This window comes from Oncorhynchus keta, unplaced genomic scaffold (genome assembly GCF_023373465.1).
Source record: "Oncorhynchus keta strain PuntledgeMale-10-30-2019 unplaced genomic scaffold, Oket_V2 Un_contig_20057_pilon_pilon, whole genome shotgun sequence".
Taxonomy (NCBI): domain Eukaryota; kingdom Metazoa; phylum Chordata; class Actinopteri; order Salmoniformes; family Salmonidae; genus Oncorhynchus; species Oncorhynchus keta.
Window position 1 is genome coordinate 267,804 of NW_026281800.1, and position 26,568 is coordinate 294,371.

The 26,568-nt window shown below is 42.4% G+C and overlaps 1 protein-coding gene across 10 annotated transcripts in view; it reads left to right on the forward strand.

Moving 5' to 3' along the window:
* LOC118387819 (mitogen-activated protein kinase 10) overlaps positions 1-26,568 on the forward strand; it is an 84,842-nt gene that overhangs the window by 50,635 nt on the left and 7,639 nt on the right. For 4 of the 10 annotated variants that reach the window (XM_035776563.2, XM_035776558.2, XM_035776565.2 and 1 more), the window contains exons 9-13: positions 3,457-3,639; positions 13,556-13,680; positions 21,985-22,011; positions 23,132-23,195; positions 23,636-23,713. In XM_035776563.2, coding sequence (XP_035632456.1) covers positions 3,457-3,639; positions 13,556-13,680; positions 21,985-22,011; positions 23,132-23,195; positions 23,636-23,713 — 477 coding nt within the window. Of the gene's footprint in view, positions 1-676; positions 749-3,456; positions 3,640-13,555; positions 13,681-21,984; positions 22,012-23,131; positions 23,196-23,635; positions 23,743-26,568 lie in introns of all 10 variants that reach the window. The other 6 variants (XM_035776567.2, XM_035776564.2, XM_035776559.2 and 3 more) reach the window with 5 other exon arrangements.

The following is a 26,568-nucleotide window of genomic DNA, read 5'->3' on the forward strand; positions in this document are numbered from 1 at the left end:
AATGTGTTCACAGTGCTTAATAAAAACTTAAATGTGAACTCATAAAAACAGCAGCTCTTTGCTGTATTCTTTGACATTCTCTCCCTGGTCATGGTTTTAAAAGTTATGAAATCTCAGGTAGGCTAGTATCAAACTTTGCTCTGGCCGGAGTCTTGGAACCTGTAGGTACAGTGATTTGAGCTATTGGATTGGCCAGCACAGTAGGCACACATTATTTAGCCACAGATCTCCCGGTCCACCAGGTAGGCAGAGTTGGTCTTTTAAGACAAATGAAATGGTCCCAAATGTGAACACCTCGCCTACCCAGTTCACACCGCTTCTGAATCAGGTGCATCTACCGCCAACAGCGCAAAACACAAATTTTAAAAAAAATGTATCGTTGGCTTTTATAAAGAAATATTTGGTGATCGACTAGGAATGTCTCGCGATCGACCGGTTGGTGACCACCGCAAGATAATAACTGACAAAGACAGCAGTGTCTTAAGTTTAACAGCCATTGTTGTGGTAAACAAAACATAACATGTTTGCAATTACATGACAGACAGGACTCACAAAGACATGGATTTTTTTTGCATGTCTGCGTGCAGTGTGTGGTTGATGGAGTTTGTGTGACATGTGTCATGTATGTATCTGCATGTATGCTGGGTGACTGGTATGGGACTGTGTCTGGCTGCAGTGGACATGTGGTCTGTGGGCTGCATCTTTGGAGAGGTGATAAGAGGAACAGTGCTGTTCCCAGGCATCGACCGTATCCTTGCCTCCTTGTCTCCTTCTGGTACTGTCATCAACACTATACTGTACACTGCTAGAAGAACCAAATACTGTATAGGGTTAAATGGCTAGCGTCATGCATGGCCCTTAAAGCAGTTCTATATAGAACATTTTGAGAGGTATCCTTGCCTCCTTCTGTAGACTGTAACTCGTATCAATACATCGACACATTGGCTGTGCTACTAGTTTACCACAGCTAACTAGCTCGTGATTTCACAATGGCTACACGTACATACTTCTGGCCTTCTTCTAGCCTTTACAATATATCAGGTCTGTCATCGAGATGAGCAGTTTGAAGACCATCAAAAAATCAGAACATTTAGAAAATAGCCTAAATTCATGATGAGGGATACTCATATGTATAAAAAACAATACTTTATTTTTAATTCAACACAAATGAAAATATTTATCTATATGGAACTTTTATGGAACAATTTTTTAAATCAAATTAGACAGCTTAACATCCATGTAGAATCATTTTAAGGAATGAAAGCCAAGGCTCCTCTCACTGCATTGTGTAGATTGGACTCCTTTTCCTGCAGTGTGTAGATGTGATTGCCAAAGTATGATGTAGACAAAGAGGAAATCAAAGCGGCGTTCCAGCAGGATGAGGTCATGTGTTTCTGTTTGCCCTGGCTTGCTGGCACTCTCTTTGAACTGGCACCCACCTGTGGGAGATGGAGAGAAAAAAGAACCCCTCGGCCTGGCCACCCTCACACACAAACACACACACCATCCGTTCCCCCTCTGTTCCTATCCCAAAATAGTGCTGATAATTCAAATCAAGTTTCAAGTTGATTTGCCATTTGTAATAAATGACATGGAAATCGAGCTCTCCCAATAAAAACAGCATTAAAAACAGCAATCTAACACAAAATCACACCAATTGGCATTTGGAACTTTGTACAGTACCAGTAGAATAATCTGCATATTCATAAAGCAATGGTTATAAATTAGAGAGATAACTAGGAGCTGTTTCAATCTGCTATCTGCTAGTTTTAAAACCCACATTAAACACAAATGTGCTTGCAACGTATTTAACCCAGCATTAGGAAACCGTTTAAATCATTTAAAGGGCTAGGAAACCAAAGAGGAAATCATTCCCACCAGTGAAGTGTTGGCTCCGCTCACTAGCACTGTGACGATGTCCCGAATGGCACCCTATTCCCTATATTCTCACGCCTGCTCCCGCTTCCCCTCGGGCACTAGGCTGCCCTCCATTACGCACTCCTGACACCATCATTATGCACATCGGCGCTCATTGGACTCACCTGGACTCCTTCACGTTGTTAATTGACCCCTCTATACATGTCTGTTCCTCAGTTTTGTTCCACGTGTCAGCGTTTTTGTCGATTTTGTTCCCCCCGTCCAGACTCTGTTCTTGTAATGTTTGATGTCCGTTTTCTATTAGATGTTCACTCCCTGTACCTGCTTCTTTGTCTCCAGGGTCTGTCCTTATAGAATGCTGACACCACTATTTGATGCAAAGCATTGTTTTTTGTTTTTGGTGGTGACGTTGGGTCTGGGTGCTGCCGCTGATGGAACCGGGGGTGCCTCAGGTGGGTGGTGCCCCTAGAGGGGGGTACTGTCACACCTGCTCACACTTCCCCTCGCCAGGCTGCCCTCCATTACGCACACCTTTCACCATCATTAAGCGCATCTGTGCTCATTGGACTCACCTGGACTCATTCACGTTGTTGATTGCTCTCTCTATATCTGTCTGTTCCTCAGTTTTGTTCTCTGTGTCAGCATTATTGTTGTAATGTTGTTTTGTTCACCCTGTCCAGACGCTGTTCTTGTTTTGTTTGAAGTCCGTTTTCCATTAAATGTTCATTCTCTGTACCTGCTTCTCGTCTCCAGCGTGTGTCCTTACATATATAGTGGCCCTGGTCAAAAGTAGTGCACTATATAGGGAATAGGCTGCCATTTGGAACCCCTTTAAGGCTATGGGAAATGGGGAGGGCTATAACGTAATAACAAAAGCTTTAGTATTAATAGGATCTTTCTTATAGCAGACTAAAGCAGTGGAATTACCATTGCAGATGAGATGAGGAGAGGTGGGTGAAGTCTCTGACCAATAGTACATTCAGACAGGACTCTCTATACATTGTTCTGACACGTACATCTGGAGAGTTTTGCGTCAGTATAGATATTATACTAGTGTTTATTGTCGACAATGTAGATATTTTATTATCTATTTAATTTGTTTATTTGTCAAGGACCATGCACAACTCCATTCCATTGGAAATCCCTCCCTACAAGTTGACACCTTTTTGCAGTGATTTATAGGATTTAAAAGGACTTGTTCGTTTGTGAACCCACTCACAGTCCATACCGCAACTGCACAATGTTGATCAACATCTGTTTGACTGTCAGAATAGGAAGAAATCTGTTTGTTTACTATGATTGAACTAATTAAATATGGAAGAGAGAATTTGTTTAAGAAATGGCAGATTATAGAAAAGTTGTCTGTTACTGTTAAACTTTGCTCATGTCCCTCCATTTAGTGATATGTCCCAATGTGGCTCTTACGCATCTGCTTGTAGGACTATTGTAGGCCTATGCAATTGTCCCCTTCAATTGGTTAGTGTATTAAAGCCTATATGTTTTTTATTTGAGACAGCCAGAGTGCTGTCCTGTCCAGGTTTGTTGTGTGTTTTTCTTAACCCCACCCCCCCCTATCAGATATCGACCAATGGAATAAAGTGATTGAGCAGCTGGGCACACCCTCACCAGAGTTTATGAAGAAGCTGCAGCCCACTGTCCGTAACTATGTAGAGAACAGACCCAAATACGCAGGCCTCACCTTTCCCAAGCTTTTCCCCGACTGCCTCTTCCCTGCAGACTCAGAGCACAACAAACTTAAAGGTAAGTGAGACAATAAAGTATTCTATAGCCTAATAATTCTGGTATTTCTCATTCTATGCTTTTACAGCCCTTAGAGTATGTGTGTGGAGGTTGTGTAGTTTGAGGCAATGTGGCTCGCGAGGTGCCAGCCTAATTTAAGTAATATAGCTTCACTTAAATTGGTTAGATTAATTCAGGCAAATCTCCTGCTTTTGATGTTATACCAATTGATTTTTAAAAATTACATTTTTTTTTTTTTTTACAGAAGTTAAATGAACTTTTCTCGCCTGCTTACATTTTTCATTTCAACGGGGTAACTATCAACCACCTAAAGAGGTGGGATGATTACATTACTATTGTAGCAGGAGGCAAATGGTCAATATAAAAGCCATGTACACCTCAAAAACTGGAGACCACTCACTTTATTGTGCTTGAAACCAAAATGTCCTTATATGCAGATGATGGAACATTTTATTTGATTTAAAAATTATATAATTGACAGTAATGGGAATTTTAATATCAATCACTGTGGAATAGGCATAGGCTGTATAGGAATAGGCAGTTTATTAGGTACAACCATCTAGTACGGGGTCGGACCCCCCAGAACAGCCGGAGTTCTTTGAGGCATGGATACAGTGTGTCGAAAACGTTCCACAGGAATGTTGGTTCATGTTGACGCAATTACATCATGCAGTTGTTGCAGATTGGACCACGGTACATTCATGCTGAAAACAGCCCGTTCGATGCTCTATGGTCAGCAACAATGTTCAAATACACTGTGGCATTCAATTGTTGCTCACTTGGTATCAAGAGACCTAACGTGTTCCAGACAAACAGTCCCTAAACCACCGCCACCAGTCTATACCGTTGACACCAGGCAGGTTGGGTCCATGGACTCATGCTGTTTATGCCAAATCCCGACACTGTTATCAGCATGATGCCACAGGAAATGGGACTCAGACCAGGCAATGTTTTTCCACTCCTCAATTGTCCAGTGTTGGTGATCGCATGCCCACTGGAGCCGCTTCTTCTTGTTTTTAAATTCTAGGAGTAAATCAACGAGTTTTTCATTCCGAGATGCAGTTCTGCACACCACTGTTGTACTGCTCTGTTATTTGTCTTTATGTGACCCGCTTGTTAGCTTGTACGATTCTTGCCATTCTCCTTCGACCTCTCTAACCAACAATATGTTTTTGCCCACCATCCGTCTTGCCCACCATCCACATCAAGATGTGTTTGCCCACCATTTTGTTTGTCGCACCATCCTCTGTAAACCCTATTTGCTGTTGTGTGTGAAAAGGCCAGGAGGAAGTTTCTGAGATACTGGATCCGGCGTGCCAGGCACTGACGATCATACCACGCTCAGTCGCTTAGGTCACTCGTTTTGCCAATTTTAACATTCAATCGAACATTGACTGAATTCCTTGATGCCTGTCTGCCTGCTTTATATGTACAAATTATAATAACAATCAGTTACTGGCAGCAATTTCAACAGAATGGGGGAAAAAGTTAAGGGAAAGAAAAGAGAAACTGTTTGTTTGTAGACCTCATATTAAATCTCACAGATGGGAAACTATAGTTAAAATCAATGAAGCCATACCATTTTCATTTTGGTTGACTTGACACACAAATTCCACTCTTTCTAGGAAGAGCAGTTTGATACTCCCATCCCTTGAAAACACCAGGTTTTTGGTTTTATTTATAAAACAACATTACACTCCATCTTCAGTTGAAGATATTGTAAAAATATCTGGCTACTAACAAGATGATGGTGCATCAAAGAATCCCATTTGTGCCATTTTAGTGGTGTGGAGGATTTGATACAAATCTGGTATTGCCCCATAACTTTATTATTCCTTTTTTTTACATTAACATTTGTTTTGTTTGTAATTTTAATCCCCTTTTCTTCCCAATTTTGTAATATCCAATTGCGATCCATTTACAATCGAGCCATGCGTCCTCCGAAACATGACCCGCCAAGCTGCGCTGCTCCTTAACAGCCGCTCGCTTAACCTGGAAGCCAGCTGCATCAATGAGGAAACACTGTTCAACTGACGATTGAGGTCAGCTTGCAGGTCCCCGGCCTGCCACAAGGAGACGCTAGAGCGCGATGAGCAAAGGAAAGCCCCCCCGGCCAAACCCTCCCCTAATCCCGGACGACACTGGGCCAATTGTGCGCCCCCCTATGGGTCTCCCGGTCATGTCCGGATCAAACTCCAGGCTGTAGTGACACCACAACACTGCGATGCAGTGCCCAAGACCGCTGTGCCACTCGGGAGGCCAATAGTTGCTAACTTTTGGGTAAAAGTAAAACAGTGGTTACTTCCTGTTCTAAACAATTTTGTTATATCGCCACCTACAGTTATATTGGGTGACTTAAGGGATAGAAGCAACATGATATACCATCTCTTAATTCTGCTGGGGAAAGCTTTCCTTTTTAAACTTCAAAATAACTGTCAAACACTTTTATACACTAGAAGGATTCATTTCAAAAGAAACTGGGATTTTCACAAGATTTTACTGGTAAGTGGGACCAAATAACACGTCATGAGAGATGGGCCTGATTTCATAGACAAAGGAAATGTGCTCCTGATCGACAGTTATATTATATTATAATATTATAATTATATTATATATAATATTATATTTTTTTTTATTGTGGTGTTTTTATTTTATGCGCTTTTGTAGTTAGAGTAATTGCTTGTTTGTTTTTGTGTGTCCACCACATTGAGGTTTTGGGATGAAGAGGATGGGGTGTTCTTGGGTAGGCGTGGAGGGTAGTCTGGTGGTCACGTCAATGGTAATACATGCCAATGATTGAAAATAAAATTAAGGACAGAAATACCAAAAAATGAAGAAGAAAAAAATATAGATAAAAAAATACTTCTCTTTGCAAAAAAAATACATTTTAAAAATATTTGGAATAAAAAATTAACATTTTAAATAATACAAATAGGTTAGTCCCACAAATGTAAACACAAATATATATATATATTAAAAAATAAAATAAATTCAGAGGAAGATGTTTAAAACCAAGATGTAATGCACTACATTTCCCTCTACATTTCCTGAGAAAGAAATCTTTAAAAAAAATATTCCCAAGAAGTATTCCTACGTTAGGCTACCAGAGAATATCCTAGAAGGATATATCAAAGGAAGACAAATTCCCTAAATACAGTATAATTAAATCTGCTGCTCTGGTGTGTTGTTGTTGCCTTGTGCTGCTGCTAATGTTGTATGTTTGGGAAGGAAATTCACAGGAATCACTCTATATTCCTCCTGCTTCCTGCTGCCTGCCTGATCTCTGCAGATACATGGCACAGGAAAGGGGCGATAAGAGGAATCACCCACTGTGTCATAGAGGCTGTAATGGACGCTGTCACAGCCAGAGACACAGTAGAGATGTAAGGAAGCGTAAGAGTTAAAGAGATTGTATTTGAGAGGGAGTGTGTTAGACACTGTTTTAGAGCTACTGTGTTACACCAACTGTGTTACAAAAATTATGGTAAACCATTTTTACACTACTTAGCCGAGCTGGCCTGGTTACGCATCCACCATAGACAAAATTAAAATAACATATCTGAGCTAGCACATTACGGTTCAGGTCAGCATGAAAGTGTGAAAAGAGTAATGTGTACGTAGCGGTCAGTGGAGGCTGGAACTCCCAAAAATGGCTGAATTTACCAAATCAAATCAAATGTTATTTGTCACATACACATGGTTAGCAGATGTTAATGCGAGTGTAGCGAAATGCATGTGCTTCTAGTTCCGACAATGCAGTAATAACCAACGAGTAATCTAGCTAACAATTCCAAAACTACTACCTTATACACATAAGTGTAAAGGGATAAAGAATATGTACATAAAGATATATGAATGAGTGATGGTACAGAGCGGCATAGGCAAGATGCAGTAGATGGTATCGAGTACAGTATATACATATGAGATGAGTATGTAAACAAAGTGGCATAGTTTAAAGTGGCTAGTGATACATGTATTACATAAAGATGCAGTAGATGATATAGAGTACAGTATATACGTATACATATGAGATAAATAATGTAGGGTATGTAAACATTATATTAGGTAGCATTGTTTAAAGTGGCTAGTGATATATTTGACATAAATTCCCATTATTAAAGTGGCTGGAGTTGAGTCAGTGTGTTGGAAGCAGCCACTCAATGTTAGTGGTGGCTGTTTAACAGTCTGATGGCCTTGAGATAGAAGCTGTTTTTCAGTCTCTCAGTGCCAGCTTTGATGCACCTGTACTGACCTCGCCTTCTGGACGATAGCGGGGTGAACAGGCAGTGGTTCGGGTGGTTTTTGTCCTTGATGATCTTTAGGCCTTCCTGTGACATCGGGTGGTGTAGGTGTCCTGGAGGGCAGGTAGTTTGCCCCCGGTGATGCGTTGTGCAGACCTCACTACCCTCTGGAGAGCCTTACGGTTGTGGGCGGAGCAGTTGCCGTACAAGGCGGTGATACAGCCCGACAGGATGCTCTCGATTGTGCATCTGTAGAAGTTTGTGAGTGCTTTTGGTAACAAGCCAAATTTCTTCAGCCTCCTGAGGTTGAAGAGGCACTGCTGCGCCTTCTTCACGGTGCTGACTGTGTGGGTGGACCAATTCAGTTTGTCTGTGATGTGTACGCCGAGGAACTTAAAACTTACTACCCTCTCCACTACTGTTCCATTGATGTGGATAGGGGGGTGTTCCCTCTGTTGTTTCCTGAAGTCCACAATCATCTCCTTAGTTTTGTTGACGTTGAGTGTGAGGTTATTTTCCTGACACCACACTTCGAGGGCCCTCACCTCCTCCCTGTAGGCCGTCTCGTTGTTGTTGGTAATCAAGCCTACCACTGTTGTGTCGTCCGCAAACTTGATGATTGAGTTGGAGTCGTGCGTGGCCACGCAGTCATGGGTGAACAGGGAGTACGGGAGAGGGCTCAGAACGCACCCTTGTGGGGCCCCAGTGTTGAGGATCAGCACAGTACCCAGTTGCACAGGGCGGGGTCGAGACCCAGGTTCTCGAGCTTGATGATGAGTTTGGAGGGTACTATGGTGTTAAATGCTGAGCTGTAGTCGATGAACAGCATTCTCACATAGGTATTCCTCTTGTCCAGATGGGTTAGGGCAGTGTGCAGTGTGGTTGAGTTTGCATCGTCTGTGGACCTATTTGGGCGGTAAGAAAATTGGAGTGGGTCTAGGGTGTCAGGTAGAGTGGAGGTGATTATGGCCCTTGACTAGTCTCTCAAAGCACTTCATGATGACTGAAGTGAGTGCTACGGGGCGGTAGTCGTTTAGCTCAGTTATCTTAGCTTTCTTGGGAACAGGAACAATGGTGTCCCTCTTGAAGCATGTGGGAACAGCAGACTGGGATAGGGATTGATTGAATATGTCCGTAAACACAAGTAGCTCCAAGTCTGAGAATTAGTTTATTACAGAGAATTAAATCATGTTAGTTAGGGAAACAATAAACCTACTGAAGCCGTTCATGTTTGAGCCAATCGTGCCCCAGAACAAATACTTAATTCTCGTAGTAGTAACAACACAGATATGCCGCCTGAAACACCTCAGCTAGAGGGTCTGCGTAACCAAACACAAACAGGTGTGAGTGGGGATGCTGCCAGATAATGGCTTGAGGAGGAGTGTGTGTGTTGTGCTGTATCACCACCATTTCTCTACAAAATTCCAGCGGAAGGATGGCTGTATTACATCCAGTCAGAGGTTCCTGTAAGTCTGTCTGGATGGCAATGTATTTATTGGACGTGTTCTTATGAAGGACTTCCTCACAGAAGAGGTTACTCAACCAGTCAGCAGGCGATATGCCAGTTAAATAATTGGTGAAACGTTGCTTGGTTATAAATTGTTTAAGGTTAATATCCGTAGTGGATAGGTGCTCATTACATACAATCAGCATCCTATAATGATGTTTATCCCCAGCGCTGTTCAGCGCGATGGTATGACATTTACATTTTAGATTAGACGACCGGAGTTCGAATTGCAGACAGCATCATGATTCATGAAATCTCATTCTAACCAATAATGGGGCGTGCTCCATTACACATTGTGATTTAGTTTCGGTATTAGGCTAACATTTCTAATGATTTTGTTTGCAGAGCATACAGGCTAGCAGTTTATTGCCAGTTCACCCTATGGGCACAAGGGATAATTGGATGAGGTGAGAGAGAATACAGAAGACGGCACGCAGTATACAGTAGATGGCACCCTATGTCCGGAATACAGTAGACGGCACCCTATGTCCGGATAATGTGTGCATGCCAAAATATGCTCAGGACATCCGGTCAGGACATCCTGGCGGGAAGTTATCATGTGCTCTAGGGCGTGCCCAAATATGGGCATCCTGTCAGGGCATCCTGGCGGGAAGTTATCACTTGGTTATGCCCATATAAGTGCATCTTGTTCCTGTTGTCACGTGTTAGAGTGTGTGTTAATTTATGCATATATTGCATCTATTCCTTTGAAGTTGTCATGATGATTGATGTGTAGGGACCTCGTTGAACTGGGGGGTGTTTGAATCATTTCAAAGAGGATGGCCCCACACCCCCTATTTTATTGCCCTCAGGGCTGTTGTCTATGAAGCAGGAATGTCCTGGGGTATTGTGTTGGGGGAAGACGTATTATAAATAAGACCCAGAACAACACAAGCGACCATGATAAACCACTAAAGATAGTAAACATGGATTCTGTGATCAGCGGCGAAGCAGTGATGACTAACAACGGAAGCAGGACCGCGGTTGAAACATAGAGAAAAGGTCCGCGTATAAAGCAACAATATACGTTTCACCAAAACAGCGGTTTCTAAATGTGTACAGAACCCAAATACCGCCTGCAACGTTGCTGAAAGATCAAGTGATGATGTCTAACGGACAGCAATGGGATTATCAGTTTGATTATCATGCCTGTAGAGTGAAACTCTATACCCTAGCCGAAGGAGAAGAAAATACAGACCAGACTTTAGGAGTGGACTACGGGCTTGAAGACTGGCAGGTTTTTCGCAAGGTGGTGTGTCCCAAACTGAGAGTTATCACAAAGGGGTATAGCGTGTTCACGGGGTACCAGACCCGTTGGGAAGGTGCCCCTGACTCCTCAGAGAGAGTATTTCACAGGGTGAAAATACAAAGAAAGATTGGACTTCCATGTGGGTGCGTGGAGATCTATATCAGCAACGAGGAAGTCCGCAACCAAAATATTTGTGATGGTGGCCTGACCGGGGATTTTAGGTTGTGCATGCTTATTCTTTTTAAAAGTTGGGAACTAATAGAATTGAAAATGTTAGTTGATGGACGCTCTTTGTACAGAGCCAACAGCGGCAGAGCATTGTTGGGCTAAGGTAGTGCATAATATATACAAATCCTGAGGATTTAGATTCAAAGGAATCCCAAGAAGGGACATCCTCAGAAGGGTCAGCCCCCGAAGAAAACTAAGTATGTAGCTGCGTTAACCACGCCCTGATACCAAAGGACTGGTTCAACAATAAAAGGACTGCCCATAAATCCTCCGGTTCTTCATTTCAGCATATACCATGGATATTCATACAACATACCACGACTCCGATATGTCATGGGTGCCAGCCCCTAAGGACTCTATGCCTCGCAGCACACCATTCTACTCCCCACTGGCAAGACCCCTGACACACCCTACATGTACACAGCCTGAGGATGTGTTTGATGGTGTGGTCAGTACTATTTTTGTGGACACCATCAAGGCCTCTGTAGCCACACTTTTAGACGTGGTGATTGGAGAGTATTGAAGAGAAAAATGCATAGGTTGTGAGATCAATCACCCCAGCCAGCGCCGTCATCCGTGTTTATACGAGCCCCACCACCCAGGTGGTGCAGTGGTCTAGGGCACTGCATTGCAGTGCTAGTTGTGCCACCAGAGACCCTGGGTTCGCGCCCAGGCTCTGTCGCAGCCGGCCGCGACTGGGAGGTCCGTGGGGCAACACACAATTGGCCATTGGGAGGTTGGCCATTGTGCATCGCCCCACGGACCTCCCAGTCGCGGCGGCCTGCGACAGAGCCTGGGCGCGAACCCAAACTCTCTGGTGGCACAGTTAGCGCTGTGCTAGGGAGGGTTTGGCCGGTAGGGATATCCTTGTCTCATCGTGCACCAGCGACTCCTGTGGTGGGCCGGGCGCAGTGTACGCTAACCAAGGTCGCCAGGTGTTTTCTCCAATACATTGGTGCGGCTGGCTTCCGGGTTGGATGCGCGCTGTGTTAAGAAGCAGTGCGGCTTGGTTGGGTTGTGTTTCAGAGGATGCATAACTTTCGACCTTCGTCTCTCCCGAGCCCGTACGGGAGTTGTAGCGATGAGACAAGATAGTAACTACTACTAAATGTATACTACGAAATTGGCGATAAAAATTCAAAAAATAAACAAATAAAGGAATGGTAACTATGGGCAGCTAGTTGGCAGAATCAAAGTAGACTATAATATATGCCATTTAGCAGACGCCTGTATCCAAAGCAAACTGGGTACAGATCATAGTCCTTGCATCTATAGCTCTGTCTATGAATTTGAAAGTTGTTACATTTCTCCAGCCCAATCCCTCAGCTTTTTACCGCAAGAGGAGCAGGGAGACACTGTGTAATTGTTTCTACTACTGATTGCCATTTAAGAAATTAAGATGCAGATTAAATAGATACCAAAATATGTTACATATACTATAAAAACGTCCCATTACTCAGACAGCATCCAGCACAGCAAACAATCAATCACTCAAATGTATTTTACAAAAGCCCTTTTTACATCAAAATAATAAATGTCAATTGGCTTTTCATAGCTGAGTATTCACAGGTTGAGAGAGAGAATCGAAACAGCAGAACTGGGACAAGGTCGCACATCCGTTGATGTAGAAAAACAATTCCACTCCGATGTGTATTTTTTAATTCGCTCTGAGTTCTGGTCTTCACTGATCTCACTCTACGTCAGCTCCATCTATGGCCGATAGGGGCAGGACTCGGTTGTATACTGATGGTCGTGAGCGCAATCCTTCTGGGCTCCAAGCTCTTTAGTGATGGTGGACCTCTTCTCCACCGCAGCACAGGAACACTCTGGCACCTAGGGGTCAGTTTGGCATGCTGTACTAACCTGCACAGTAACCACACTAACCTGCACTTTTCGGAAACTCCCGGTTGCTGCATTGAAAGTGCCCTTCATTGCGAAGTCTGCCTCCGCAAAGTGCTGTCTGCAGATCCTTCTAGCTCAAGCTGGCACGTCCTTCCTCTTCAGGACATGGAGCCACTTCTTCAAAAGTTGTCGGTCCTTGGGCAGGATGGTAATTTACCAAGGGATTTTTTTGTTGCCAATTCATACAGCCTGGCGCTATACAGTTCATGTTTCAATTACTACTTGTTGTTGCCATCTTCGTTGTCTGCACCTAACCTCACTCTCTTCGATCGAAGACTCAATACCACAGACAATTTGCTGATTCCTGCCAGTGACGCACTGGCGTCAGTCGTTACTATGGCAATTAAAAAAGGGCGCTGACCATAGCACAAATAAACCTTGTTGACGATCAAAATACTGAATATAGAGATGTTTTTTAATGTTAAATGCACGTTTAGTATTAGTGAATTGAATACATCTCTTTGCTTAGATTTACTTCCTAAAGTGTTTCCATTCCCCTTTAAGCCTTGACTGTGGTGCAAACAGAGGGATAATCTTAAAGGCACTGTAAACTATTGTATCACACCTTGGCTGTGTCTGAAATGGCACCCTATTCCCTATATCGCATACCTCTTTTGATCAGAGCCCTATTCGAATTTAGTGCACTACATAGTATAAGGTGCCATTTCAGATGCAGACTGTTTGATACAGTGTGTTATTGCTGATTGATTTTCTTCTTCTCTCATGTCCTTTCCCTTGACTCTGAACCCTGTATGGAACCTGAATCTGCTTATATTTCTGTCTCCACAGCTAGCCAGGCCAGAGATCTGTTGTCTAAGATGTTGATTATTGATCCAGCCAAGCGGATACAAGTGGACGAAGCCTTACAGCACCCCTACATCAACGTTTGGTACGACCCAGCCGAGGTGGAGGCGGTGAGTAGGAAAAGCAATGAAGGAATTCGAATGACGTCATTCTATGTGGATGAGTTTGTACCCAGCTAGCATATACAGTACCAGTCAAATGTTTGGACACACCTACTCATTCCAGGGTCTTTCATTATTTTTACCATTTTCTACAAAATTATGAAATAACACACATCATGTAGTAACCACAAAAGTGTTAAACAATTTTAGATTTTTCAAAGTAGCCACCCTTTGCCTTGATCACAGCTTTGCACACTCTTGCTTGGCATTCTCTCAACCAGTTTCATAAGGAATGCTTTTCCAGCAGTTTTGAAGGAGTTCCCACGTATGCTGAGCACTTGTTGGCTGCTTTTCCTTTACTCTGCGGTCCAACTCGTCCCAAACTATCTCATTTGGGTTGAGGTCGGGTGATCGTGGAGGCCAAGTCATCTAATGCAGCACTCCATCACTCTTCTTGGTCAAATAGCCCTTACACCGTGTGTTTTGGGTCATTGGGCTGTTAAAAATGAAATGATAGTCCCACTAAGCGCAAACCAGATGGGATGGCATATCACTGCCGAATGCTGTGGTAGCCATGCTAGTTAAGTGTGCTTTGAATTCTAAATAAATCACAGACAGCGTCACCAGGAAATCACACCATCACACCTCCTCCTCCATGCTTCACGGTGGTAACCACACATGCAGAGATCATCTGTTCACATCTGAGGTGCAGTTAACTCAATGAACTTATCCTCTGCAGCAGAGGTAACTCTGGGTCTTCCTTTCCTGTGGTGGTCCTCATGAGAGCCAGTTTCATCATAGCGCTTGATGGTTTTTGCGACTGCACTTGAAGAAACTTTCAAGGTTCTTGAAATTTTCCTGATTGACTGACCTTCATGTCTTAAAGTAATGATGGGCTGTCATTTCTCTTTGCTTATTTGAGCTGTTCTTGCCATAATATGGACTTGATCTTTGACCAAATAGGGCTATCTTCTGCATACCCCCTCTTGTCTCAAACACATTAATAAGGAAAGACATTCCACAAATTAACTTATAACTAGGTGTTAGAGGAATTTAATAATCCCATAACACTAGGCACACCTGTTAATTGAAATGCATTCCAGGTGACTACCTCATGAAGCTGGCTGAGAGAATGCCAAGAGTGTGAATCTCAAATATTAAATATATTTTGATTTGTTTAACACTTTTTTGGTTACTACATGATTCCATATGTGTGAATAGGTGTGTCCAAACTTTTGACTGGTACTGTAATGTTTTGAGAACCATATGTTTCTTAGAGCTTGGTGATGGCATGGTTGTATTTTGCATACAACCTTCCCACAACTTTTTGGGAATGGTGCAGGATAGTTGTTTGGCATTGGACAATTCTCAGCACATTTAAGGAACTTGACAAAAACAAATGTATATTCATGGTATTTCATTACTAACAGTTATTTAAAAACATTCTGTTCTTAGCATCAGCAAAACATATTGAAATATTAAATACAAGTTTTAAGGAAGTTATTCAATTAATACAATTTCACAGGATCATTCTCAGAACATCCCTGCAACCTAAAAATAAACATTCCCAGGAAATCAAAATGTTCTGTTTTACCTGTCAGGAAAGGTATGGCTTTGTTCCCATAACCAATGTGAAACCAAAAACATACATTCCCACATTCCCAAGGCACCAAATGTGCTAGCTGGGTAGCCAGGATGAGAGTGGCAGCCTTATAGATTATTTTATTTATTTTATTTGACCTTCATTTAACTAGGCAAGTCAGTTAAGAGCAAATTCTTATTTACAATGATGGCCTACCCCGGGCCAAACCCTAACCCGGACAATGCTGGGCCAATTGTGCGCCGCCCTATGGGTGGTTGTGATACAGCCTGGAATCAAACCAAGGTCTGCAGTGATACCTCTAGCACTGACATGCAGTGCCTTAGATCACTGCGCCACTCGGGAGCCCAAGATTAGTAGCCCTTGCTCAATCCTATAGCTCAGTGCCTTAAGCCTGTTTCCATTTGCCTTGTTTGTATTAGAGGTGTGAAGATATACACTGCTCAAAAAAATAAAGGGAACTTAAACAACACAATGTAACTCCAAGTCAATCACACTTCTGTGAAATCAAACTGTCCACTTAGGAAGAAACACTGATTTAAAATAATTTCACATGCTGTTGTGCAAATGGAATAGAGAACAGGTGGAAATTATAGGCATTTAGCAAGACACCCCCAATAAAGGAGTGGTTCTGCAGGTGGGGACCACAGACCACTTCTCAGTTCCTATGCTTCCTGGCTGATGTTTTGGTCACTTTTGAATGCTGGCGGTGCTTTCACTCTAGTGGTAGCATGAGACTGAGTCTACAACCCACACAAGTGGCTCAGTTAGTGCAGCTCATCCAGGATGGCACATCAATGCGAGATGTGGCAAGAAGGTTTGCTGTGTCTGTCAGCGTAGTGTCCAGAGCATGGAGGCGCTACCAGGAGACAGGCCAGTACATCAGCAGATGTGGAGGAGGCCGTAGGAGGGCAACAACCCAGCAGCAGGACCGCTACCTCCGCCTTTGTGCAAGGAGTAGCAGGAGGAGCACTGCCAGAGCCCTGCAAAATGACCTCCAGCAGGCCACAAATGTGCATGTGTCTGCTCAAACGGTCAGAAACAGACTCCATGAGGGTGGTATGAGGGCCCGACATCCACAGGTGGGGGTTGTGCTTACAGCCCAACACCGTGCAGGATGTTTGGCATTTGCCAGAGAACACCAAGATTGGCAAATTCGCCTCTGGCGCCCTGTGCTCTTCACAGATGAAAGCAGGTTCACACTGAGCACATGTGACAGAGTCTGGAGACACCGTGGAGAACGTTCTGCTGCCTGCAACATCCTCCAGCATGACCGGTTTGGCGGTGGGTCAGTCATGGTGTGGGGTGGCATTTATTTGGGGGGCCGCACAGCCCTCCATGTGCTCGCCAGAGGTAGCCTGACTGCCATTAGGTACCGATGAGATCCTCAGACCCCTTGTGAGACCATATGCTGGTGCAGTTGGCCCTGGGTTCCTCCTAATACAAGACAATGCTAGACCTCATGTGGCTGGAGTGTGTCAGCAGTTCCTGCAAGAGGAAGGCATTGATGCTATGGACTGGCCCGCCCGTTTTCCAGACCTGAATCCAATTGAGCACATCATGTCTCGCTCCATCCATCCATCCTCCGTCTGTGTTGCACCACAGACTGTCCAGGAGTTGGCGGGTGCTTTAGTCCAAGTCTGGGAGGAGATCCCTCAGGAGACCATCCGCCACCTCATCAGGAGCATGCCCAGGCGTTGTAGGGAGGTCATACAGGCACGTGGAGGCCACACACACTACTGAACCTCATTTTTGACTTGTTTTAAGGAAATTACATCAAAGTTGGATCAGCCTGTAGTGTGGTTTTCCACTTTAATTTTGAGTGTGACTCCATGTCTAGACCTCCATGGGTTGATAAATTTGATTTCCATTGATCATTTTTGTGTGATTTTGTTGTCAGCACATTCAACTATGTAAAGAAAAAGTATTTAATAATAATATTTCATTCATTTAGATCTAGGATGTGTTTTTTAGTGTTCCCTTTATTTTTTTGAGCAGTGTATATAATGTAGGTACATGGACAGCTTTCTTTGTATGTTAAGTTCCCCACTCATAATGGTTTCTATGGGAACTGTCCAGAGAGAGTGCCTTTTTTTTCTTCTTTTTTTTCCACATCTCATAATATTTCTTTTTTGGTCACCCCTGCTTGTCTTCATGGTTTGACCTTTAAATGCCATCACTGACCCACTTAGGCTTATCTGGTATTGTGTAATCATAGAAACATGTTTGCATGTTACTGACCATCATGTACTGTAGATACATCCCAACAGGCTAAACTGATTGTTTTGCCTTCTGGAATGTGCATGATTCCTCAAATAGGACACATACACACAGTGTCGATACTTTTGGAGAATACACTACATTCTCCTCCAAGGGTTGTGATTGATGGTAGTTGTGTGATAAGGACAGATCTTACTGGAACGTAATAGGCATAATCGCAGGCATTTGTTGAGGTCCACTGGTTATGTGCTTATGTATTAAGTATAGTCATTCCCTCTTAAAGATCTTTGTCATTATGAGATGATAGTGAGATTGGGAAAAATCCATATGCAGGCTGTCTCTTGCTTGATTAATTATTTAGATGCATCACACACAAAGTAGGCCTATTTGCCTATGCATAATGCAATACAGTAGGAATGGCTTTCCCTGAACTGTAATACAGTGAAACATACAGTACATAAGGACTGGCATGGTGCATGATAAGCACATGTATATATGTTCCCAATAATTAAATGTAGTACAGTGCATTCAAAAAGTATTCAGACTCCTTGACTTTTTTCACATTTTGTTACATTACAGCCTTATTCTAAAATGTATTAAATTGTTTTCCCCCCTCATCAATCTACAGACAATACCCCATAATCACAAAGCAAAAACAGGTTGCGATTTTTTTGCAAATGAATTTAAAATAAAAATTGATATTTCGACTCTGTCAATCACCACATCCTCATCGGCAGACTCGACAGCCTTGGTTTCTCAAATGATTGCCTCATCTGGTTCACCAACTACTTCTCTGATAGAGTTCAGTGTGTCAAATCGGAGGGTCTGTTGTCCGGGCCTCTGGCAGTCTCTATGGGGGTGCCACAGGGTTCAATTCTTGGACCGACTCTCTTCTCTGTATACATCAATGATGTCGTTCTTGCTGCTGGTGAATCTCTGATCCACCTCTAAGCAGACGACACCATTCTGTATACTTCTGTCTCTTCTTTGGACACTGTTAACAACCCTCCAAGCGAGCTTCAATGCCATACAACTCTCCTTCCGTGGCCTCCAATTGCTCTTAAATACAAGTACAACTAAATGCATGCTCTTCAACCGATCGCTGTCGGCACCTGCCCGCCTGTCCAACATCACTACTCTGGACGGCTCTGACTTGAATATGTGGACAACTACAAATACCTAGGTGTCTGGTTAGACTGTAAACTGTCCTTCCAGACTCACATCAAACATCTCCAATCCAAAGTTAAATCTAGAATTGGCTTCCTATTTTGCAACACTCATCCTTCACTCATGCTGCCAAACATACCCTTGTAAAACTGACCATCCTACCAATCGTCGACTTCGGCGATGTCATTTACAACATTTACATTTAAGTCATTTAGCAGACGCTCTTATCCAGAGCGACTTACAAATTGGTGCATTCACCTTATAAAATAGCCTCCAATACCCTACTCAATAAATTGGATGCAGTCTATCACAGTGCCATCCGTTTTGTCACCAAAGCCCCATATACTACCCACCACTGCGACCTGTACGCTCTCGTTGACTGGCCCTCGCTTCATACTCGTCGCAAAATCCACTGGCTCCAGGTCATCTACAAGACCCTGCTAGGTAAAGTCCCCCCTTATCTCAGCTCGCTGGTCACCATTGCAGCACCAACCTGTAGCACGCGCTCCAGCAGGTATATCTCTCTGGACACCCCCCAAACCAATTCCTCCTTTGGCCGCCTCTCCTTCCAGTTCTCTGCTGCCAATGACTGGAACGAACTACAAAAATCTTTGAAACTGGAAACACTTATCTCCCTCACTACCTTTAAGCACCAGCTGTCGGAGCAGCTCACAGATTACTGCACCTGTACATAGCCCATCTATAATTTAGCCCAAACAACTACCTCTTTCCCTACTGTATTTATTTTATTTTGCACCCCATTATTTCTATCTCTACTTTGCACATTTATCCACTGCAAATCAACCATTCCAGTGTTTTACTTGTTATATTGTATTTACTTCGCCACCATGGCCTTTTTTTCCTTTACCTCCCTTATCTCACCTCACTTGCTGACATTTGTGAGTGTACCAAGTAATTAGGCGTCACTATAAAGCGGGAAGGTGGAATAAACGAGTCAGGAGTAGATTTTTCTGATTGAACACGGTTCTCTATTGAGGGTATTTTGTCAACAAAAACATTCTAACATAATCAATGAAAAATCTTCCAAGGAAAAACACACATCTTCTTCTCCAGATGAAACAAGAACACAATAGGATAATCTTTAAACTACAACAAACATAAATCACGGGTTTGTCACCGTCTTAGTGGTTCTTTCAGCACAGCTTCTCTCTCGGTGGCCATCTTCCAGAGATAGTTTCCCCCCTCTGCTGTTTCCATTCTCTCTTTTATAGGGGAAGGAGAGTATCTCATTAGTACCGTCAGCTGTGCTTAATTGACTCTGGTTACCTTGTCTCCCATGCTTTGTTGGGCTACTATCCATGAGCCCAGCCTGCCCTCTAGTGGTCCTTCCACACATTGTATATAGACTTATTTTTCTGCTGTATTATTTATTGACTGTATGTTCGTTTTACTCCATGTGTAACTCTGTGTTGTTTTATGTGTTGAACTGCTTTGCTTTATCTTGGCCATGTCGCAATTGTAAATGAAAACTTGTTCTCAACTTGCCTTCCTGGTTAAATAAAGGTGAAAAAAATAAAATAAAATAAAAATGTATCACATTTACATAAATATTCAGACCCTTTACTCAGTACTTTGTTGAAGCACCTTTGGCAGCGATTACAGCCTCGAGTCTTCTTGGGTATGACGCTACAACCTTGGCACACCTGTATTTGGGAAGTTTCTCCCATTCTTCTCTGCAAATCCTCTCAAGCTCTGTCGGGTTGGATTGGGGAGTGTCGCTGCATAGCTATTTTCTGGTCTCATCAGAGATGTTCGATCGGTTTCAAGTCCGGGCTCTGCCTTGGCGATTCTCTGACATTCAGAGACTTGTCCTGAAACCACTCCTGTGTTTTCTAGGCTGTGTGCTTAGGGTCGTTGTCCTGTTGGAAGGTGAACTTTCGCCCCAGTCTGAGATCCTGAGCAGTCTGGATCAGATGTTCATCAAGGATCTCTCTGCACATTGCTCCGTTCATCTTTCCCTCGATCCTGACTAGTATCCCAGTCCATGTCGCTGCAAACCATCCCCACAACACAGCATGATGCTGTCACCACCATGATTCACTGTAGGGATGGTGCCAGGTTTCCTCCAGAAGTGATGCTTTGGTTGCACCAGACCAGAAAATCTTGTTTCTCATGGTCAGAGTCCTTTAGGTGCCTTTTGGCAAACCTCAGCCGGGCTGTCATGTGCCTGTTACTGAGGAGTGGCTTCCGTCTAGCCACTCTACCATAAAGGCCTGATTGGTGGAGTGCTGCAGAGATGGTTATCCTTCTGGAAGTTTCTCCCATCTCCACAGAGGAACTCTGGAGCTCTGTCAGAGTGACCATCAGGTTCTTGGTCACCTTCCTGACTAAGGCCCAACTCTAGGAAGAGTCTTGGTGGTTCCAAAGTTCTTCCATTTAAGAATGATGGAGGCCACTGTGTTCTTCAGGGACCTTCAATGCTGCATAAATGTTTTGTTACCCTTCCCCAGATCTGTCCCTGTCTCGGAGCTCTATGGACAATTCCTTCTACCTCATGGCTTGGTTTTTGCTCTGACATGCACTGTTAACTGTGGGACCTTATATAGACAGGTGTGTGCCTTTCCAAATCATGTCCAATCAATTGATTTTACCACAGTTGGACTCCAATCAAGTTGTAGAAACATCTCAAGGATGATCAATTGAAACAGGATGCACCTGAGCTCAATTTCAATGCTCATAGCAAAGGGTCTGAATACTTATGTAAATTAGGTATTTCTGTTTTTTATTTTTAATACATCAGCAAAAATATCAAGAAACCTGTTTTCACTTCATCATTATGGGTTATTGTGTTTAGACTGAGGACAAAAAAATATTGAATCCATTTTAGAATAAGGCTGTAGAAATAGAATACTTTCTGAATGCAGTGTATATTAGTTTGGATTTCAGGCTACGACTTTATATAAAAAGAAGTGCCTCTCAACAAGATCAATGAATAAATTGATCAAGTTTATTGTTACTTCCTTATTTGAGAGCGAATCACACCACTTCACTATAATATCTTTCTTTGAAAATAGAAATATGCATTTTAAAGTATTATGACTATGTTAATGTATATATTTAATTTGTAGCATGCCTCATTCTTTTGTTAAAACATACATTTTAGTTTATCATAGCAAATATTACCAAAAAGTGATACCCTACATGACGATGCTAGTTGATGTAGCATATATGAGGATGTATAGATGTGAAATACAGTATATATACTGTATATATATTATATTGGCCATCTATGACATTACCATTTCCCTGAAACCAATGTTGTACTGTTTTTTCCCCCTCTCTATTGTCATTTCATGCTGATGAAGGCCAGGGATCTCGTCCAAATATCAATGGTAAATAAAAACTATATTACCTCAAGAGAAATATATCATACAACATATAGAGCATTGCAAACATGATATGACCAGATATGACTGTACAAAACTGTACTACATATATTTTGGGGCGGCTGTCCAAAACCCAATCTTCAGCTCTTTTTCAATGACCTCTTAGAAAAATGGTGCTACCTTTTTGGTTGTAAGTGTACAGTATATAGGACAGCATATAAAAACTGTACAGCATATAGAGCTTTACAAATAATATGTCATAGGTCAATATAATATGACCAAAGTTGCACCATCCAAAGAAACCCCTCAGTAACATGTTCTATAAGGCACATACATAATGACTTCTAAGGGAATTTATAAGTTATATTACATTTTATTGTGCATTATAACACTTCTTTTAGATGACACGGCAGAATGTATATGTGCTGTGCTGTGTCTGTGTGGCTTTCTCCTCACTAATGGAAAGCAATATAGGCTGGCATGCCTATTGGATGTTAGACAACAACATATTCATATGGAAATATTTGAAGGGCCTGGTCTGTAGGCTCTACAAGTTAAATATTATTATTATTATTATTATTATTACTACATCCCCAGAGGTGTTGTCCTTCGTCCTGTCAATCATCTAATCATAAAGGAAAACTAGAGAAGATTCTCTTAGTTGTTCAGAGATTGTAAGAAATATCTTCCGTTTCTTTCATTCTTCATCTCAATTCGGTAGCCTATTGTCATCCCAACCCACCTCTGTGTCTTACCATTCTTTGTTCTCATCATGATCTCTGTTCTACTTTTACTTGACCTTTACACTTGTTCTGTGCAGTGAATGGGTTTGGCTGTTCAAACACCTCATGCAACTGATGCTGAGAGTGTATATTATGTCCCCTCTGATGATTTTACAGAACTCTCATGCATTGTGTGGATGCATGCGTGCGTGCCTGCGGCTACTACATATTTTGGCTAGTGTTGCACATATTTAGAGCTCGTGTCATTTAATTTATAGTTGAAACTTTAAATTGTATTCTTTTCAAGGGATAATTTAAATGCTGCCATGATACTGGCAGTTCTTAGATATCACCAATCTGTTAGCCAGGTTCAGCAAACAGTCGATGTATCTTTCTCCCTCCAGCCTCCTCCTGCTATCTACGACAAACAGCTGGATGAGAGAGAACACTCTATCGATGAATGGAAAGGTAAACATGTCATATTCCTTTATAGTTACTAATTATATTGCTATGGATGCCTCTTTTGGGAGTATCTCTGAATAAGGTAGGATCTCTGAATAAAAGCTAAATTATTTGTAAGTCGTAACGTTTGTGGTCTCTAGGGAGACAATTCCCAACTTACATTCACTGCTTTTCTCTATTCTCTTGTGTATCTAGTTACCTACTGTAGAAGCTTGTCAACAATTAAGTATTCCTATCTGTTTTCTACTTGTTTCTGTTTACTAACTTTGTATATTAACATTTCCAATGACCTTGTAGCCTTCCCATGGTAATTAGACTTACAACAAGAGACAGCTAAAGCAGAGAATAGATTTCTCTGCTGGTATTTTAATGTTTTTTCCTCCCCTTTTCTTTTGGTCTCTCCCTCTCCTTTCTCTCTCTCATGCTCGCTCTCTCTCTCTTTTCAGAACTAATCTACAAAGAGGTGATGAACTTTGAGGAGAGGACGAAGAACGGGGTGGTGAAGGGACAACCCTCTCCCTCAGGTACTCTCAGTGCATAACCTAGTCCCTCTGTAAGTTGATTTAATAATACTGTATAATCACTGGGGTCTTCTTGTAACAGAAATCCATCTGTGCGTTGACCCATGCGTCTTTGTCTCCCATCTTGTTTTCCCGAGACAAATATAATTGATAGGCTACATAAGTGTTATATCTGTAGGAATTTGTAGATGAGTAATTATATCTGTATGTTAAAGTATCCATCTAAACCAGGGGTGGGCAACTCCAGTACTAGAGGGTGTGATTAGTGTCACACTTTTTCTCCATCCCTATCCAACACAGCTGATTTTCAATTGCATTCTAAAGTGAAGATCATAATTAGGTGATTATTAGAGTCAGGTGTGTTAGCTGGGGCAAAACTGTGACACCAATCAGGCCCTCGGGGACTGGAATTGCCCACACCTGATCTAAACTGTAGATTTGGTCATTTTTGACCAAACTTGCATGTTTTGTGTATGTTTAGTGATTAATCTTTATTTGAATGGTATTACTGTATGCAATTAAGTGTTAAAAAAGATATATGTGACTCCACTCTATGTTGAGTAACAGAGCAGTGTTAATATGGATTGATTAAAAAGGTTGCTATCCACCTACTCTCTGCAAATATCATGTAGGCTATGTTTTTTTCACATCTGTGTATGCACTGTCACATATCATGATTTAAGGCTGGGGTCCTTGGTCCATACAATTCTAGAATAGCACTAGAACTCATCTCATTTTCAGTAAAAAATTAAATATTGGAGTGTTTACCAAAGTGCAGCTGAAGAGTCCCAGATGGCAATATTTCACAGCAGTAGCAGTACCAGGCTCTAAAGCCCTGCCTTTCAGCACCACTTGGCTCAGGGCTTACATAGATGGATAGCATTAGAGTAAGCATGTTATTCTGTTATTGGACACAATCTATGTATGAACCCATAAATGGTGATTTTTGCCTCCCTGTTTTATTGGAGGTCAGATGAAATGTATTCCACTGTCCTTTAATCACCTGCCTCCCACTGCTACAGACACAAACAGGAGATTACTGGTCTGCCTACAGATCACCCCACCATTGGCATGCTCTGGACCGAGAGGGATCGTTTTAGCAAGCCTTAGCAAACTCACTTTTCTCTTAACTGGCTTGTTACATTTACATTTTAGTAGACAGATACAGAGCGACTTAGTGCATTCATTTTTCATACTTGTCCCCCATTGGGAATCGAACCCACAACTCTGGTGTTGCAAGTGTCATGCTTTACCAATTGAGCCACACAAGACCAGGTAGAGTAGATCTTTTGTATCTGGTCATCTTTCGTAGTCTGATGCTTTGTCTAGGACAAAGACTTGAGGTTTGCTCGCTACCTACGATAGTTTAACGCCACAGATTCAACAGGAAGCTTAAATGTCTGCTCCAGGAAGATAGGAGTATACAAATAAATAAAACTGTTCTATCGCTATGGGAGCATAGGGCTTTTACAAGAACCAAACACCTTTTGTCTTCCTACTTGCTTAAATATTTGTATCTTTAGTTTAAAATTCTGCTCTTTAACTTGGTCAGTTTCCCAAACTCGGTCCTGGGGCCCCCGTGGGTGCAGGTCTTGGTTTTTGAATCAGCTGTGTGGGACACCATGAACAAGGTGACCCCTCATCTATTTGTTTTCTGCTAATGTTTTTAGACAACCATGTCATAGGGGACAAGGGGTTACCCATTCTGCCATACCATGTTATGCTGGTGTCAATTCCAGCCCGGGAAAACAGAACGAGCTCAATCAGATTTTAATCTACAGGAAATTATATATAGAGCCATTTGCTCTGAAGTTAAATGAAATAGCCCTATCTAATCCTCTAAAGGAAAGATTAATGAGGACCTCTTGAGTTCTGCATATTACAGTAAGATGTCTGAACGAGTCATTTCAAATGAATCAATTCGTAACCCTGTGGGAGAGGGAAGTAGCTTGAGGTCACATTCTTGGTGCGAACAGAAGCCACTGGGGACGAGTACAAAATCTTAATCCAGGAAAGGAATGACGGGCCAAACCCAAATCTCTCTAGTACTGTAAATAGATATTCCCACTCAACCCGGTCGAAAGCCTTCTCAGCATAAAGAGAGATGACGACCTCTGGCTGTCGAGTTGAGTGGGCAGAATAAAGAACTTTAAATATCCGCCGCATATTATAGAAATATTGCCTACCTGATAAAAATCTGGTTTGGTCAGAGTTAATTATATTAAGCATCACTGTCTTTAAACGGCATGAGAGGACCTTAGTGAGAATTTTATAATCGCAGCACAAAAGGCTTATGGGGCGGTATGAGCCACAGTCTAGGGGGTTCTTGTCCTTTTTAAGAAAAACAGAATGGGTCTCCTGGTTAAATGTCTGGGGCAGTTTCTGACTGGAAAGGATTTCATTGTATATTGAGCTGAGCCTAGGGGATAGTTTAGAGGAGAATGCTTTATAAAATTAAATTGGGAAGCAATTAGGCCCAGGAGCTTTACTGCTCTGCATGGACTGGATTGCCAGAGTAGCTTCATCATCATTTATTGAGGCATCCATGTTAGTTTGTTCATCTGAGATGAGACAGGGGATGTCCAGATTGTCTAGAAATGCATGCATACGAGATGTGTCAAGAAGAGCCACCGACAAGTAAAGAGCAGAGTAGAATTGCTTAAATTGATTGTTGATTTATTTGGGATTGGTAGAAGTTAAATCAGCTGCAACACACATTTCAGGTATGGTGCTGCTAGCAGCGGATTGGCGAAGCTGATGAGAGAACAACTTGCCACCTTTCTCTCCGTGTTCATAAAATGTCTGCCTCGACTTAAACAGAAGCTGCTCCGTTTGTTCAGTGGAAAGATTGTCAAATT